Below are 19712 nucleotides of genomic sequence, written 5' to 3'. Positions count from 1 at the left end.
AAACTTGACATTTACACTTCGCGCCAATAAATAACGGGCTTCTGTGCTGGGGCCCTACCGGGAAAATCGAAGTACGTCAATTGCGGGCATTTTTCTGTCACTCTAATTACGTCTTAGTGAGAGTAAAAGAGAAAGATCCCCGCAATTTGCGAATTTCGTTTTTTGCGGTAGGCCCCCTGCCCCCTACAGATCAAAATGTGTCCAATCATGGTAATTTAAAGTGATTGTTTATTACCGTGTTTTGCGGTAAATACGATGTGAAAATGATGGTCAAAAAGAAAAAAAAAACAATCACTATACATCTCTCTATTTTATTTATGGATGATGTTTTGAAATATGAGAAATAATTTAGAGAAAATTCAGGCATACTGTCTAGTAACACTCTCTTTGGTACTTCGAGATAAAGTATTAATATTTCAGTTATAGTTCGTGTCACGATGACGCGCAGATTTGTCAAATCTAACATTTAATAACATGTTAATACGAGTCCAGGCGCGCGTCTTCGTGAATGACACGATCTATAATTTTAACAACTATCAGTTTGGCGTCTGGAAGTATGTAAAAATTGGATTGTTTGCTTGAAACGAAGCTTTATGCTCCGGATATCTCAAACCCCTCTAGGTAACTTAGGAAGTCTATGATTCAGCCAAAAGGTACCACTATCTCAGTTGTCATATGTCAAGTAACTGTCATTGAAAAGTCATTTTTAAATCCAGCAAGTATGGAGTGTGGAATTAAGAGGAGTGACATCTCTTATGGTAGAACTGTTAGATAGTTCCAAATCTCTCCAGAGTAGCGCTAGAGTAGCTAAGAACCTAGTCGCTATTGACGGAGTGAAGTGCGCTGTCTATGATTTGATTTTTTTGTTAAAGTATTCAAGGTATTGTAGCGCCACCTATTTAAGGTTTTTTGATGACACTTTTTGGTACATGGAGATTTATTTCCTTACCTCCACCTTCCGTACCAGCAAGTAAGTATCCGCTATTTTTTAAAACCGGTGCCAAGCCTCGAAGTGTTTGTGCACCTTTCATAATAGCGGACAGCGGTAAAAAGAAGACTTAGGATAAGGCGCATTGACATAACATCGAAAGTGGTATAATTTGGAAAATGAAAATATCTACTAAACTATACTCTGTATGACTACACCAATGACACCAAAATTTTCACACACAGCGTCGGGTGAATTTACTCGGTGCGTTTTTCAATACCTTCACAGGGTAAAACCGAGGTAGGCGGCTTTCGCAGATAGACCACCAATCCAAGCGCGTGAGGTACAGTCAGCATTAAAAGTAACGGATCAAATAACGCTTCATAAGTATCTGCCATTCTGTAACAGCTTAACAAAAAGTGATGTCTGTAATATAGAACAACAAAGACTGTAAAAGATATACTTTTGAATGTGAATTTTAGAAATTTATGTATATTTGGAGAAGTAATCTGGGATTTCAGATACTTTTGGCGCGTTGTTTCATCAGCTACTATTGATGCTGACTGTACACTACACCCTAGTGTATACAAGCAAGTCTAGTCTAGAGGTGAGGAGGTACCTCGTCAGGCCGCGGTCAGCGGGGCGGGCGGCGCAGGTACACGACGAGGCCGAGCGCGCCGAGCAGCGCCGTGATGAGGTACACGTCCCAGTTGGACACGGCGTCGCCGGCCACGGCGGCCGCCAGGGGGGTCACCCACATCGACTGCAACAAATTAATTTTCATCACACTTGCTCGAAAAAGATCTTATTTCATGCAGGACAAAAACAAACTGACCACTGACACAAACACTGAACTTTTTGGACTGAAGGACAAAGGCCTATTTTGTTTCCACGGGAGTTATGGATTGTAAAAAAAGCTATAACTCCCTAGGGAGTTATAGCTTTTTTTATTATGTCACTTATTCATACAAATCAAGTAGCATAAATGAGTTTACTTTTAAAATACTGACGTTTATAATTTAATATTTTAATTTATGTTTAAAATTATTTAATTTGATATTTTAACAGCCGTTTAATTATTTTTACATAATATTCAATCGTGGCTGAATGCCGAATAGGTCTGTGCCTTCGATGCCTAACCTGTCAAGAAATTACAAAATGGCGGACGAATGTTTGATATGTCACCGTAATTAAGAATTATTTCGCTTAAAATTTAGTTTTTTCTTTCCAAGTGTGATGATAAACATTGTGTGTAACTCCGGGGGTAAGAATATTGCAAACTCGTATCCAAAATTATTTCGCTAGGATCGCAATTCTTCCCTCTTTAAGTTTTCATGCCAGTGCTATGTCAAGAATGCAGCACATAAAGATGTGTATTCATTGTTTCTATCAAGTCTGTGCAGTCAACGTGGTCAGAATATGTCACAGCACGTAATAGTTAACACATTCACCGCCAGACAAAAAACGGCGCGCTACCCCAGAAACCGTCGGTCTATAGCTGCGTACAAAACAACCCGCCCAGCGAGTTAAATTGTCCGGCATCTGAACAAAGTTCACGAGCGCCCACCAGGTGGGTTCCCGGCAGTGAATGTGTTAAATAAGCCAAGTTTACTTACGTTAGCAAGTTTCGTGATTGCAGCTTCAGCGTTGAGTCGGGCCAGAGCTAGCGCAGTCGGCAGCCGGGCGTCGGGCGAGGTGTCGGCGGCCAGGTCGTAGCACCGCTTGGCGAGGTGCAGGTCGCGCGCGAGGCCCAGGCCGCGCTCGTGCATGTAGCCCAGGTTGAAGGTCGCCTGGGCGTTGTGGAGTTGCTCTGAGGCTATCCTGTTATCACAATACTTGTTCCATTCAAAAGTAGGCAACACATAGAATAGTTTAGTTTATTTTCTAATAAGTATTATAGACATACTTACCAGGGGCCCCCGCACTAGGTTACACCTGTATCGCGGGGAACCAGTTACGCTTGTATAACAGAATTACGTTAAGTACTCACATAATAAACCTAAAACTTAAACATTAAATACTTAAAACTAAAATTAAGATAAGCTAGGTAAAATTACAGTTAAGTGACACTTTGTACAATAGCTTCTGTCTCTGTGTAATTAAGCGATTGAAGTAATTTAAGAGTAGTATTTTTAGCCTCATTTACAGAGCTGCCTTTTAAATCACAATGCTTCAGAATGGCGTTGTAGGTTACCGCCCTTATGTAGTCCCCGAAACGTTGAGCATAAGCGGATGATACTTTTGGTACTGGTAAATTGAATATGCGCTTTTTAAGGAGCGAATTGTAACAAGTCAGGTATTTGGACGAAGTATGCGTAAGCATAACTATTTTATGCAGAAACAGTTGACGAACAGTTAGAACCTTCGCTTCAGCGTAGAGATCGGATGTTGGGAATCGAAAGGGTTTCTTAAACATTACTTTCAACACGGAGCGTTGGGCTCTTTCAAGTTCCAGCATCGTGGTTTTAGGTGCACCACCCCACACTGTAATGCAGTAACTAATCAGTGGTTGGCATAGCGCAATATAAACCATGAAAAGCAAAAAGGGAGTCAAAGGTTGTGTCCATTATTTTTGAGGTAATCGAATGAAGGGTTACACCTGTTCACTGAACAAGTGAGTTTGGTCTTAGGGTCTGTCGTCCCTTGCCATCAGGTAAGATGAATCCACATTGGGCAGGCGTAGGGACTTGAGCTCAGACTCTCTTATGAAAATAAACTTGTGATCAGCAGTGGGACACTTACAGAAACTGGTAATGACCTGTCGTGATGGGCATCCGTGTCCAGGTCCTGGTGTGTGCTGGTCGCAGTATTGGTAGCCAAACATGTCCACAGTACCCTTGCCCTATAGCCGTACCTAGTACCCTTTACTGCACAGACAGGGTCCACTGTACCTGTAGTGGTGTGCGGCGGCCTCCAGGTCCTGGTGGGTGCCCTGGCCGTAGTAGTGGTAGTCGCCGAGCTTGACGCGCGCGGCGGAGTAGCCCTGGGCGGCGGCGCGGCCCCACAGTTGGAGGGCGCGTCTGTAGCGCTCCTCTTCGGGGAATAGGCTCACTTCACCTAAGGAAACAAAAAAAAATGTAAACTGGTGTGTGCCTGGCGTCCGTTGGCTCGTCGGGTGGACGACATTCGGAAGACTGCGGGTCACTTCTGGATGAGATTGGCTCGGGACCGGGATAAGTGGCGTACTAGAAGAGAGGCCTATGCTCAGCAGTGGGCGATAAAAGGCTGATATGATGATGATGATGATGATGAAACTATGTATATTAAAAGTGCTTAAATTGCGGCTACTGAAATTTAAGAGGCCGTTGTCGATTTTAGTCGCAAAAATGTCAAATTGATAGATTTAGTCGATGACATTGTACACCTTTTGCTAACTATTAGCACGGGTTTAACTGGTTTCTATTGGCACGTCTTGTTATCTTTCATTTTAATTAATCTTTTTTTTTTTTTACACAGACTCACATAATTAGTAATGATTTTTTTTCTGAGTAAACACGCGTATAGCACTGATTATGTCGATCTTATTTGTAAATTTCGTAAAGTTTGTACTGACAAAATTAGTAATTTTGTATTACACATATCCTACTTCAACTTAATAAACAACAGTTTTGTTATTATAAATTTGAAGTAGTGTGAATGAAAGTTAGACGAAATCAATTTTCTCCAGAAATTACTTCAAAACAAGTGACAATTTCACTGAAAATCTACTTAATTTCAACGTAATTTTGTAATTTTAAGTATTAAACAATGTACAACATTTGCAGAAACTGTTCTTATTCATCATTTTGTATAATTTACCACCATATATATATATATATATATATATATTTTTTTTTTTTTAACTGCCCTTTCTCGTCTCATATTACCAGCACGGCTAGCACATGATTACACGCGGGATAACTCGCGCCGCGAGAAACAACAGTCGCGTGTCATAAATTTCTATCTCGACCTGTCAGTTTCTCGATTTTGGTAGCATAAGTTGGCAGATCGAGAAAAGAATTCCACGCGAGAGAGCCATCCCGCGCGCGACTTAGCCAGTGTGGCCATTTATACTTGGAACAAACTTTTCTTTCGTGGCAACACTGAATCGGTACTAACATAATCGGAAAAATAATGAATAGTCAGCTTTAGAAACGGAACGTCCCTAGTCACGATAACTTTGTCTCCTTCTCGCAGTATTAAGATTAAAGAAATAGCAAATATTATTTTGAAGTCGGAAATGTCAATGTGTCAATCATAATTTGATTCGCTTTGTCGTTACAAGTTGGAGTACATTATTATATCTAAAGATAATTACCTACCTAATAATTAAATACCACTCCTTACGAATGATTGGTGTTTTTTTAAGATAATTGAGACTACCCGAAAGTGTTGGCAAATAAGCTACCATCTTTACAAAGAAGACTGAAGGTCTCATGATAATCCCCAACATATCTTCCTTGTGGCTGGCTAGTTGCTGCACCGCTGGCTTTGAAGATAGATTGATGACATGCACAAGTCTGTCATCAAACACGGCGCCTATACCTAAGCATGCCGCTGCTGGGCACAGCCATCCTGCCACGGAGGACATAGAAGGGCTCAAGTTGGGAACCTACTCCATACAACGACACTCGAATGTTTAAAACAATGAGTTATTTTTGCGTGTTTTGTATTTTAGCGATCTATGGATGCAACGTTAGTTTTTTAAGTTTTCTCATATTGCAAATACACAAAAACATTAAGTTATTTCATTTACTCTGACCTCTTTTAGATATTTAGATTTAAGCACGACTACTACGACTTCCACCGAACGGGCGGAGTCGGATCGCATTTCACATTTATGTGGCCGCAAGCCGGTCGGCTGCGGAGACGCCTCCGGACGGATTCTATCGCTTCTGCGATATATAATATATAGGCACATTAAAAATGCGCTCTGGTGCGGCCTGACTCCAGCCAGTCGGTGGGAATCGTACATTAGGGTGGTAACTACAGAATACTCGTATTACGGCCGTGGCCTTTTGTAAGGTGGAGGTTGAGTTGGGCTGCCAGATTCATTATTTTGCATTATTTTATTATCTGCGTATAATAAAATAATGCATATAGTAACAAAAGTGTACTTAGACACCTACTTAGGGTAAGTAATAGGTACCTAAGTACAGTAGGTGTAGGTTACCTTACCCAATCTGACGGCTTTCTCCAAAGTTTTAAAATACATTGCGTTTTTGTACTACTACTACTACTTCACTCGCTCAGTGACCCAAACAAGATCTTGGCCTCTGACGCAAGAGAGCGCCACTCTGCCCTATCCTGCGCCACTTCACGCCAGTTGGTATTCCGAGGGCGAACAGGTCTTTTAGGACTTCGTCACTCCAGCGGTATCTGGGACGCCCAGACGGACGTTTTCCACCCGGGTGCCCCACATACACTCTTCTCACAGCACGATCCTCTCCCATCCTCTCTAGGTGGTGCGTTTTTGTACACATATTATAAATCATTAGTACCCGGATATACCTATAATTAAACCCCAAGACCGCGGTTTATATCCCACAATCAATTGAAGCACGTGACGAGTTTTTGTACTTAGGTGGTGGTTTATTTAACTATTTGCGTATATATTTTTTAGGTGGTAGGTTGCATGCATTGACTGTAAAAACACGCGTGTAAGTGTAACGGGTTAGCACTGATTGACTAGCACTTAATTATTTCGTGGATTAGCGAAGTAATATTTTTGTATCAATTAATACGGATTTCCACAAAGTAATTTCTATTAATCACCCTCCAGTCAATTCGCCATCAAACTGTTTGCTTTATTGATGTAGTGGCACAATCTTAGGCTTTTAATTTTTCTGTCAGGTTTTCATTTAACTTAAGAGAAACAACAAGTAAATGTGAAAAAATACAATCATTTTGTTATTACCGGCATCTTCTTCTTCTGCCTCGCCTATTTCCCGTTACGCGGGGTCGGCTTTCCCAATCATGCGACGCCACTTGCTCCTTTCCTGGGTGTCTTGTTCGTGGAGTCCCAACACCTTCATATCCTTTCGGACATTCGTCATCCAAGTTGTTTGGGGCCTTCCACTTCCCCTCTTTTTTGTAGCGATGGAAAGGCACTTTTTAACCACGTGATCGTCTGGTCTTCTCATTACGTGGCCGTACCATCTTAGTCTAGCCTCGGAAATTTTATGGGTTATTGGAGCCACTTTGAAACTCCCCCTTATATGCTCGTTGCGCACTTTGTCTCCAAGAGTAACCCCGCCCGACCACCGCAGCATACGCATCTCCGTTGTATGTAGCTTCTGCTCGTGAGCCTTGGTTGTCGGCCAGATTTCACATCCATAGAGTAAGGCTGGCCTCACGGCAGTTTTATAAATTTTTCCTTTGGTCTTAATAGGCATTTTGGTATCACATAAGACTCCGGTTAGCGTACGCCACTTGCTCCATCCAGATGTCGTCCTGTGTATGATGTCTGCTTCAATTGTCCCATTTTCAGAGATAACCGAGCCCAGGTATTTGAAAGTTTTTACTTGCGGGAGGCGTATGCCATCGAGCTTAATGGTAGCGTTGATGGAACTATTTGGGTTAAAATTGCAGATCATATATTCGGTTTTTGTTCTACTGATGCGCAATCCATTGGTTTCTAGCGACTCTCTCCATTGCTCGAGGTGTTCTTGAAGTTCGTGTGGGTCTTTCGATATTAGGACTATGTCATCGGCATACAAGAGGTTCCACGGTGTTGGTTTTTGTATTTTTGCAGTCAGATAATTCATCACTACATTAAAGAGTAATGGGCTTAGTGCACTACCTTGGTGTACACCTACTTTTATATGAAAGCTCTCTGAAAAGCCCGCTGGGCTTCTAACCCGTGTTTGTACATCAGTATACATATCTTTTATAAGTCGAACATAGCATTCATGAACGCCGTGAGCTCTTAAAGCTTGCCATATGATTGTTCTCGGTACACGGTCGAAGGCTTTTTCAAGATCTATAAAGGCCATCATCACGTTCTCCTTATTTTCACGGGATTTTTCCATTACTAATCTAATAGCATGAATTGCATCTGTGGTACTCTTTCCCGGTGTAAAGCCAAATTGATTATCAGTTAATGTGATAACGTTTAATAGGCGTTCGCTTAGGATTCTTTCCCAAATTTTGAGTGTGTGTGACGTCAGTTTTATCCCACGGAAGTTTCCACAGTCCCGGACATCCCCTTTGTTCTTATAGAAAGGAACAAGTGTGCTCATACGCCACATATCAGGCATTCTTTCATTTCCAAGGATATTGTTGCAAAGTTCACAAAGCCACATCTCCCCGTCTTTGAGGGTTTTCCAAACTTCGGCTGGTATGTCATCTGGTCCGCTCGCTTTGTGATTTTTCATCTTAGAAATGGCTTTTCTAACTTCTGCTATAGTAATTTCATCGGCAGGTCCTTGTATTTTAGGCTCGTCTGTTTCCGGTTTTCGTGAGAATTCTTCATTTAGGAGTTCACTGTAGTAGTTATACCACCGCCTACATATGTCCTTATCGTCTGTGAGCAATACCCCTTTCTCATCTTTTATGTATTTCGTTGTGATTATATCTCTGGTGTTGTTATGTCTATGTTTTGCGATTTTATATATTTCAGTGTCTGTTGCTAGTTCTAGGCGTTTATACATGTCTTCATCAGCTTTGTCTCTTTCGATAGCCACTGTTCTTCGAGCATCTTTCTTTGCCTCCTTGTACAGCTCCTTATCCTGATCCTGGCCGGTTTCCTGCCATTTCTTGAACAAGCGCTTTTTCTCAGATACCTTTTCTTTAGTGTTGCTGTTCCACCACTTGGAGTCCTTGCCGTTACGGGGGGCGCCTTTGCTGATTCCTAGCACGTTTTTTGCCGTACTAACACACACGCTTTCAAATTTAGACCAAGTTATATTTGGAGAGTCGTCTCTAGAGGGGTTTTCCATCATGAAGCTTCTGATTTTGTCTTGAAACTTGGATCCTTTTTCTGACTGAAGTTCTTTCCACTTAATTTTCTCTATTTTAGGAAACTTCATTTTTATTGGCTTTTTAAGCTTGAACGATGCTAAAAGTAGTCTGTGTTGACTGGTGAGCGGCTCTCCCGGAATCACTTTACAATTTTTGAATTGCTTGAGGTTTCTTTTATCAGTAAGAATATAATCAATTTGAGTTTTTGAGTTTCCGCTTTTGTAAGTTATAAGATGCTCGTCCTTTTTTTGGAAGAATGTATTTACTACTGCTAAATTTTGCGAGACGGCAAATTCTAAAATTGTCATTCCTGCATTGTTTTGTTTCCCATACCCAAACCCACCATGATGTCCCTCAAACCCGTTCCTGTCTAGGCCCACATGCCCATTTAGGTCCCCGCAGATACATTTTTGTTCATTTGTGGGAATCGTGTTTATATAGACATTTAGCTCTTCCCAAAACTCTTGTTTATCTTTATCTGGGCATCCGGTTTGTGGCGCATAAACCGAGACGATATTTAGGCATGCCTGCTTCTCTAAGGCCAACTTTACACCTATGATTCGATCACTGATTCTATTTATCTCAACTATGTTTTGACTAAGGGTTTGGTCTAGAATTATACCAACTCCATTTCTGGAATTATCTTTTCCATTATATATTAGTTTGTAACCCTTACCGATGTTACCCTTACGATTTTGACGTTGAAACGCGGGATATTTTCTCTCCCATAGTGCACTTGTGCTACGAGTTTCGAGAGTATCCCGCGTGGAACTGTCAAACGACAAAATTATGTCGCTTTGACATTTGTCCGCGAGACAGCGGGTTGTCGCGCGCGTCTTATGCTACCGATTCGCGAGAAAGCTCTATGTCGCAGCATTTTCTCGCCTGTCGACTGTCGCGCCCGTCATGTGCTAGCCGTGCAGTGACGCACGCTTGCGACCTCATTATTAAACGCAAGATGAGAAGACGTGCTAATAGAAACCAATACTTGTTATTTAGATTTTACGTAACAAAAGGTGTACAATTTCAATGACGATAGATTTATCTATCAATTAAAATCGTCACCGGGCTCTTAAGTATTAATTACACGGAGTATAGGGCCATCAAAACACACCATCACGATACGTATTCTGAGCGCACAGTTTATTCATGTAGGTAGTATAAGGTTCACAAGTCACTTATCTACCGTCCGTGTGTACCGAGGACGATGATTCAGCGACATCGAGCAGAAGGGCCATGTTGTTCATGGCGAGAGCGAGGTACTGCAGTAACGAGAAGTCGTGAGTATCAGAATGACTAGCCAAAATGGCAGATCCATGTTAGAGGACCATCAGCATTCACTACCTATGTTGACAAATTTGCTACTTAAGTTTTAAAAAAGATTTATTTTTAATAGAGTGGGCAGTCATTCTGACGTCAGGATGACTGCCCACATTTATTATAGCGGGGTTGGACCCTGGAATTTGCAACTTTCTATGTACTATGATTTACGACTTATTTGCTACCTACACATATACTTTTTCTAGATTTCTGACACAAAAATAAAGATTTTATAAGCGACACAATTTATTTCTTTAAAAAAGAAACAACGACTCTGCCATTTAAGACATACTTAAATAAAAAAATTGCTTATATAAATCTTAATTTTTTGCCTCAAAAATCTGGAGAAAATATATGTGTAGGTAGCAAATAGGTAGTAAATCATAGTACATCGAAAGTTGCAAATAAGGGGGTCCAACCCCGCCATAATAAATCTGGGCAGTCATCCTGACGTCAGAATGACGTTATTAAAAAAAATCTTTTTTAAAACTTAAAAAGGTAGTAAATAGTAGCAAATAGGTAGTGAATGCTGATAGTACTCTAACATGGATCTGCCATTCTGAAGCTTACGACAAGTCGCCAGGCAACATGAGCACGGGGTCGACGAGGTGTAACGAGAACTCACCGATGTCGAGCAAGAACGCCGCATTGGATACGGCCAGTTCATAGCCTCGCCCGGCGAGGGACAGGTATTGCAGTAACGAGAAGTCGCCAGGCATCACGAGCACGGGGTCGAGGGCGAGGTGTAGCGAGAACTCACCGATGTCGAGCAAGAACGCCGCGTTGGACATGGCCCGTTCGTAGCCTCGCTCGGCGAGGGATAGGTATTGCAGTAACGACAAGTCGCCAGGCATCACGAGCACGGGGTCGAGGGCGAGGTGTAGCGAGAACTCACCGATGTCGAGCAAGAACGCCGCGTTGGACATGGCCAGTTCATAGCCTCGCCCGGCGAGGGACAGGTATTGCAGTAACGAGGAGTCGCCAGGCATCACGAGCACGGGGTCGAGGGCGAGGTGTAGCGAGAACTCACCGATGTCGAGCAAGAACGCCGCGTTGGACATGGCCAGTTCGTAGCCTCGCTCGGCGAGGGATAGGTATTGCAGTAACGACAAGTCGCCAGGCATCACGAGCACGGGGTCGAGGGCGAGGTGTAGCGAGAACTCACCGATGTCGAGCAAGAACGCCGCGTTGGACATGGCCAGTTCATAGCCTCGCCCGGCGAGGGACAGGTATTGCAGTAACGAGAAGTCGCCAGGCATCACGAGCACGGGGTCGAGGGCGAGGTGTAGCGAGAACTCACCGATGTCGAGCAAGAACGCCGCGTTGGATATGGCCAGTTCGTAGCCTCGCTCGGCGAGGGATAGGTATTACAGTAACGACAAGTCGCCAGGCATCACGAGCACGGGGTCGAGGGCGAGGTGTAGCGAGAACTCACCGATGTCGAGCAAGAACGCCGCGTTGGACATGGCCAGTTCATAGCCTCGCCCGGCGAGGGACAGGTATTGCAGTAACGAGAAGTCGCCAGGCATCACGAGCACGGGGTCGAGGGCGAGGTGTAGCGAGAACTCACCGATGTCGAGCAAGAACGCCGCGTTGGATATGGCCAGTTCGTAGCCTCGCTCGGCGAGGGATAGGTATTACAGTAACGACAAGTCGCCAGGCATCACGAGCACGGGGTCGAGGGCGAGGTGTAGCGAGAACTCACCGATGTCGAGCAAGAACGCCGCGTTGGACATGGCCAGTTCATAGCCTCGCCCGGCGAGGGACAGGTATTGCAGTAACGAGAAGTCGCCAGGCATCACGAGCACGGGGTCGAGGGCGAGGTGTAGCGAGAACTCACCGATGTCGAGCAAGAACGCCGCGTTGGATATGGCCAGTTCGTAGCCTCGCTCGGCGAGGGATAGGTATTACAGTAACGACAAGTCGCCAGGCATCACGAGCACGGGGTCGAGGGCGAGGTGTAGCGAGAACTCACCGATGTCGAGCAAGAACGCCGCGTTGGACATGGCCAGTTCGTAGCCTCGCTCGGCGAGGGACAGGTATTGCAGTAACGATGAGTCGGAGTCTCGAGCGCGCCAAGCAGCATGGGCTAGCATGAGGCGCGAACCCCAAGCACCACGCTCGCACACGTTCTTGAACAGCTAGTAAAAAAACATACCACTCGTAAAGGATCGCTTAAAAACACTAATATCAAACCTATCCACGCACGATAGGCGTGGCGTACAAAGGCTTATCTCTGAATATTATAAAGCTTCGTTAGTCGCACTTTTATTAAATTCTTAAGCCAAATCATGGAAAGCTTAATAAAAACCCCACAGGTACATTTGTAAAGGAACGTTAATTTAATATAGGTACCAAAAAGCGCGGTTTCATGTTGAACGATATTCTACATTAAAGAATAATTAATACATTTAACCGACACAGATTATCAGAGACAGGAAGAGAAACACAGATTTGAATTAAAATTTCACTTAACTTTGAGATTACTCCCAGGGATCGGAACCGGTTTTTTGGAAAAACTTTGAAATAAACATATATTTCGGTTTATTTTATACTCCAGATATAGGACTCGGTTGTGTTTTTAGATAACGACTTCGTATTATTAGATTGCCCAATTAGAAATGAAATAATTAACAAAGAACGAAAAAATACCGTTTTCGTTCCCATACAAAAAATATCGGTTTCCGATCCCTGATTACTCCTTCAACAGTTTAAAGCCAAACCAACAACTTTCAGTTATCTTTACATTGTGTATGAATAATATCGTCACCGGAAATAAATACCGACCTCAACAGCGGTAGTACAAGAGCGCAGTACACCCAATCCCTGTGCGTGAGTGTGCGCCAGGTGGTACAAGGCCAGCACGTGTCCTGACTGGGAGGCCAGTGAGAAGTACTTGTTGGCTTGCTTGAAGTCACGTCGGACGCCGATGCCGCCTGCGACGGAAACATCATGTTATTAACATTTGGACCCGGGTACGTCCTTAAACTACGTCCAAAAGAGAGGTATGGGCATTGTGAATTTCATCTCGCTTTGTGTGGTAGGGCACAGCCAGTGGATGTCATTCCAGATCTAGAGCAGAGCCCAACTGGGGAAGTACCTCCACCTTACAGAAAACAGCAGCCAAATAACACTAGACCCTACTCATAGTGTTGTGTTCCTGTCGGTGAGTAAGGTTGCCAGAGCTCAACGAGGGGGGGCGGGGTTACGGTCGGCAACGCGCATGTAACTCCTCTGGAGTTGCAGGCGTACATAGGCTACGGAGACTGCTTACCATCAGGCGGGTCGTATGCTTGTTTGCCACCTACGTAGTATAAAAAAAAAATCCTACGCCGATTCAGACGACAGAACGGTGCCACGCTGTCACGTCGTCGCCCAAATCCAATGTTTAAGTTGTATTTTGTTTTCAAGTATACATAGGTATTGTTTCTTTGTATTGTATTTTATTTTGTAGTTTCACAGTGCCTTGGTTTTGCTGCAATGCTGCTGTGGTATTTAATTGAGTAATAAAATAAACAAATAAATATACAATAACATCAAGTCAATGTCAGGTCTTGGTCTACGGTTCACAATTGACATAAAATGTGACGCTGAACACTAAGTACTACGTTAATCGGAGACCAAGGGTTATGACTGGAGAGGAGGAGAGATGAAAGTGAGACTAATAAGGTATCGAAGTTAAATTATGGCTTTGCATAGCTTTTATTTTTTGCAATATGATTTACCTTTTGACCAAAATCGTTTCAAAAAAATTCAAAATTCAAAAATTTATTCTGCAAGTAGGCCTCAAAGGCTCTTTTACAAGTCAATACAACATTTATACTAACATCATATAGTGACATGAAAAATACATAACAACATTTATAAATACAACAGCCAATACCTGGGCAACATCGTGGGTTAAAAACCTCGGTTGTGCTGTATAGGGGCATTTTGACTTAACGGTGTACAATAAGTTTTTTCGAAAAAGCATAAACTTTTGGGTTATTTCCACTCAGAATCACGCGGACTGTCGATTTAAAGGGAAAAAAGTGTCCTGGAAAAAACAATAGTTTGTGACGCATTTTCACATACATTTTGTATGGGCTTTTTTTATGGTAGAGGAGGCAAACGAGCAGACGGATCACCTGATGGTAAGCGATTACCGCCGCCCATGGACACCTGCAACACCAGAGGGGTTGTAAGTGCGTTGCCGGCCTTTAAGATGACTGTTACAAAAGTGACACTCAAGTTTTTTATGAAAAACTGGGGACACATTTTTATATTCCAATCAATAGTCCTCGAGATTCTGAGTCGAAATAGCAAAAAAGTAAATGGTACCATTTTTTCTGAAAACCCCCATAGAGCAGAAAAAATCATTCTCGAAAGAACAATTACAATACAAAAAATTAGGTCAGGATACTCAAGATCCTTATCATTACAGGTGTACAAGTCCCGGAAAGTGACCAATAACTTGAAATGTTCTCGGATATTTTGAAAACTTCCTTTATAAGTTTATATCTTACTTACTTACTTTCATATACTTTCCACAACTGTACATATCATAATCAGACAAGAGGTTAAATATACTTAGATTCTGACGTTATGCTATCGATACCTATCTTTATTAAAAAAGGGGGTATAAAGCAAAACACATAATCAAGAAGACACTGTCTCAAGTACTTCCAAGCGGCACGCAACAATATAGCCCTGGTTGGCAGCCATGGTGAAGAATATCAAACATGTAATAATCAACTGTATCACGTAAGCCATAAAGTCGTAAATAGAATACATACTGAATTACATGTTCAGTATGGGGTTCTTCAAAAAAGGAGTGTACAGGTTTTTAAAGGGTCGCAACGCGCATGTTACACCTCTGGAGTTGCAGGCGTCCATAGGCTACGGTGACTGCTTGTTTGCCACCGACGTGGTATGAAAAAACTACATGAAGCCGAGGTACAGTTGCCCCTCCCCCCAACCCTGGTTGGCAGCCATTGTGAAGAATATCAGCGCAACCGCCTTGTATTTGGTACTCCTCACCACTAGTAACATCGCTAAAGTAACTCTATCGTGTAAGCCACAAGGTCGTAAATATAATACTTACTGAAGTACATGAAGCCGAGATGCAGTTGCCCCTCCACCCAACCCTGGTTGGCAGCCATTGTGAAGAATTTGAGCGCCGTCGCCGTGTCCTTTGGTACTCCTCGACCCTAAATAACAGTTTTGCACTTTTTAAAATTCGAATATTCCGCCATTTTGCAATTGGCGCACGCTGGTGAAAATGGTTGAATCTTGGATGAATTGAATTTTGGATGCTCTAGTTTACTATAATTCATATTCGTTTAGTCCATTGTTATCATGTTCATCAGTACATAAAGGCCTTCCATTTCACATGATACCCTGCTAGGGCATACAATATAGGACATGTTATTTAAGAGGCTGTCAATACCTAAAGCGCGCACACTGTCTATTTGTATCGGAGTAAATGAGAAAGCACTGTCGCATGTTACTGGGCCTGGGCAAGGGAATAATAAGAAAATTATTTAAATAAAAAAAAGTGGATTATTAGTGTAATATTTTACTCATTAGCGGTTTAGATATAAATGTTTTAAAATTGTGATTTTAATTGCAGACCCATAAGTCAAAACAATAAAGACATATAACCGTTTAATTGTGATTTTAAGACCAATTTTTGCAATTATTTTCTATCGAGCCGATTTCGTTCAATCATGTATCGAGTACAACCACGGTCTTTGAAATATAATTAATATGAACATATATTTTTCTTACTTGACTAAAACAAATAGTCTTTCTTAAAAAACTGTTTAAGTAACATCAATTTCAAGGACATTGGGTGTTGACAGCCCCTTAATAACTACATAAAGTAAAAATTACAACGTCAATAATTATCATGCAATACTAGGTTTAAACTAAATTTAAACACAAGAGAAATTTGATATGTAAGTTTATATAATTATATAAGTTGTGCTTGTCAACAGAGTTATAGGTAAAAAACTTAAGTAAGTCACCTGTTGTATGTAGTTGTGACGTCTTTTAAACATGTATTGTCTATTCGAACACGTCACAACTACATGCTTACAGGTGACTTAAGTTTTTTACCTATAAGTAGATGTCAATTAAAATATAGTATAGTATAGTATGCGCAGTAGTTAGTTTTTTTTAATCAACTATTCTCATTTCTATAAGCTAATCATTTTACTGCTGTTACAGTCGCCATCAGATATATCGGAGCGGCCGAGGTGTCCAAAAATATCTGAACACGCAGTCTAACGCGTTGACAATATAGGCATGTTCAGATATTTGTGAGCGCCTTGGCGGCTTCGATGTATCTGATGGCGACTGCACATACTGAGAAAAAATGTTGCCAGTGGTAACAAATTGGTGGTAACAAGAAGGAATTGATGGAAAAATGCAATAGTAAGAAATACCTGCAAATACATAATGCCTAGGCCGCTTTGGCCGACCGGATTGTTCTGTTCTGCGGCCTTGCGGAAATAGCGCAATGCTGTGTCATTGTCTGCCTTGATGCCGTCGCCGCCTTCTAAATAAATCTGAAAATACATCCTGCGTTATAGCACAGAGTAGATTCAGTAGATAATAGTACTACTTACTGGGTGTGACGTCACGAATCTAGTTGTCCCTCCCTCATGTACGATGCCCACCGAACGGCTGGAGTCGGGCCGCGCCGGAGCGCATTTTCAATGTGCGTATACATTATATATAGTAGAAGCGATAGAGTCCGCGTCCGCAAGGAGCAGACCGGCTTGCGGCCGTACAAATGTGAAATGCGCTTCGACTCTGCCCGTTCGGTGGGAATCGTACTTAACGCATGACATGTACTGTTAAGGATTGCAAAAAGACCATTCAGGTTTAAGGTACAAAAAAATCCGTTGATAAAAAGGCAAGTCCCGTTAGTTTTATCAAAAATAATTTTTAATGCGCTAATCTTTCTGAAGATGCTGCCAATAGTCCCAATAGATGGGGTTGCCATATGTCCTGTATATACAGAACTGTCATCGTATTTAAGTATCGCGTCCTGTATTTTTACCAGTCCCTTTTTTGTCCCATATATACCGCAGTAGAAAAACTACATACACGGTCACAATCATCTACGTTTAAACAGTTTGTACAAAGTGATATAGCAGCAAAGAAAGATACCTATATGATGTTAACAACTTAACATTATTTAAGAATAGAACATACAGTAGGAGGCAAAGACTTCTCACCTTCCCAAGAAAAGCGTTGGCCACAGCATTTCCCGTCTTAGCCGCTTGCAAGAAGTAATGCAGGGCTTTGTTCACGTCCAGTGTCACCCCGCGCCCCCCTTGGAAGTGCAACTGTCCCAGCCCGACCTGTCAAACAGATACAACCTTATTATGCTTCTGGCATGTTTGCACGCACATGTAGATGATTTTTATGCTATTATGCGAAAAAAGAATGCATCAGTGGTACACTGTATACGCGGGAGCATCAACGGGATCCTGATGATGATAGCCGAGCGGTTAGATTCTGGTATTTTGGGACGATTTATCGAATTGCATGTTCACAAACGTGCAGTACGGTAAATCGGCCAAGATAATCAGCAATCTAAAGTTACCTAATTTAATTTATGTAATTTATTGTGCGGAAGGTAACATAACATAGGTTGTAAGTTGATACTAACAAATATGGACTGTATTAATTGTCTGAGAATAAATAATTTTTATTTTTATTTTTTATTTATTATCAAATCTATAAGATTCAATCTCGATTGCGGGAATCCCAGCCCGCCCTGTCCAATAAGATTGCAATTATAAAAACCGGGATTTATTTGTAATTAAGGCGTAATAAACCAGCCTATTTTATGCAGTTTCTACGTAGGACCCCAGTAGGACCCTAACACGTTCCATGCAGCTGTTGCTAGGGGATGCGCAAGATAAGTTGCGCACGAAACATAACGTAGTGTAACGTTTGATTTTTGTTTCGGCGGGCTTATATATGAAAATCGATTCTTAAAGGAGTAAACACCAAAGAATAAGAATTTGAGACTACATATTCACGAGACTAACAGATAAAACCTATGCCGGCGCCATCTGCAAAATCCTTGACCGGCTCCCTTTGTCAAACGGTTAGTTTTCACAGCCAGAGTTATTGTATACGGAGCCGTACAGTGCCATCTATATCAGCTGTTAAAGTTGAAGCACGAATTAGTCTTAGACCTTACATATTTCTATACAATCATGGTATCGCAAGCTCAATATTTATTAAGCGAAAATAGCGCTTTTCTTCTATGCAAATATTCGCGCCATGCTTCCCGGTGGCTTCGAAATGACAAGAAGAACAATATACCTCCGATAAAACTCACATAGCTAATTATACACATTAAATTATGCAAAAATATCGTATTGAACACTATAACTAAAGACAGCGGGAGAAAGGAGATGATTCCTGACATTATACACATGGCAATGCATAGGAAAATCTTATCACAAACATATTTCCTAGAACTGGTACCACGGCCACGTCTTGCTAAAACTATCAGGTTATGCAATACTGTTGCGTATATGACAAAATTGATTACTAATAATAAACTATTCATGCCGGTAGTGATATATTCTACTTCATAATCGCTTAATTTAAAAAAGAATACTGTAGTAAAAAGTATAAATGATTCCACGGCCGGAATTAACCAAACAAACACATTAGTGACTAAATACTTTCTGTTTATATGGTTATATACTTTCACAATATTCATATAAAACATCACTGTCGCCACAAAAAGCCAGTTGCTTATCGACATACGCAAAAATACACATATTATCAGTATTATAATATAACCAGCTTTACGATCAAAGAAAATACGGTTACATGGATAAGGATAACAACTAATCTTAATAGCGAAAAACATTACTATAGAAAATACCGCAGCTAAAGTTATCACATTCAGATACACATAGTTCTCGAACTGCCGCCATTTTCTTATGAGTATCCAGGACACAACTCCGAATATGATGCTGATGAGTGCCAAGACAACGCTGAAGACGTGCAGTCCGAAGGCAGTCCAGAAGACATAATGATAGGCTTCTGAACATAATGGTCTTAATAATTCGAACTCATGTTTACAGAAGTCAAAGATTTCTCGTTCGAAAGTATCGTTCATAATTATTTTTTACTAGGGTCCCGTAGTCAAATGAGTAGGTCTGTCCACGGCTTATTCTGTATTATTTCGATCAACATTAATTCTCCCTGGTTCTGCTTTCAATACGGCTTCGGTGTTGGTTCTGGTCACATTAGTGCTATCTATTTCAGTTTTTAATTTTGGCTATGTTCTTAACGTGCTTTTTTTTATATTTTCTTGTTTTTTTTTTACTATTCGGATTTTTTTTATATCATAAATGTAGTAGGTCCCAAGACACAGTCCAACGTCACGACAGTAGGTATACGAAGGTGGTTCACTATCGACTATGTGCTGTCCAGACACTTTACACTCAGTGATAATTTTAGAGGTATAATGAATACTTCTTATATTGCGCTTATATATATT

At 41.6% G+C, this 19712-nt stretch overlaps 1 protein-coding gene across 1 annotated transcript in view; it reads right to left on the bottom strand.

Moving 5' to 3' along the window:
- LOC133528139 (protein sel-1 homolog 1) overlaps window positions 1-19712 on the bottom strand; it is a 40353-nt gene that overhangs the window by 3005 nt on the left and 17636 nt on the right. Inside the window, exons 7-14 of the mRNA XM_061865388.1 lie at window positions 17416-17541; window positions 16618-16740; window positions 15273-15378; window positions 12977-13125; window positions 12165-12330; window positions 3820-3985; window positions 2545-2749; window positions 1548-1691 (exon numbers count right to left, since the gene is read on the bottom strand). Coding sequence (XP_061721372.1) covers window positions 1563-1691; window positions 2545-2749; window positions 3820-3985; window positions 12165-12330; window positions 12977-13125; window positions 15273-15378; window positions 16618-16740; window positions 17416-17541 — 1170 coding nt within the window. The 3' untranslated portion in view covers window positions 1548-1562. The remainder of the gene's footprint in view (window positions 1-1547; window positions 1692-2544; window positions 2750-3819; window positions 3986-12164; window positions 12331-12976; window positions 13126-15272; window positions 15379-16617; window positions 16741-17415; window positions 17542-19712) is intronic.

The sequence above is a fragment of the Cydia pomonella genome, chromosome 19 (assembly GCF_033807575.1).
Source record: "Cydia pomonella isolate Wapato2018A chromosome 19, ilCydPomo1, whole genome shotgun sequence".
Classification (NCBI taxonomy): domain Eukaryota; kingdom Metazoa; phylum Arthropoda; class Insecta; order Lepidoptera; family Tortricidae; genus Cydia; species Cydia pomonella.
Note: the sequence above shows the minus strand (reverse complement) of the source record. Positions and strands in the feature narration are given on the sequence as shown.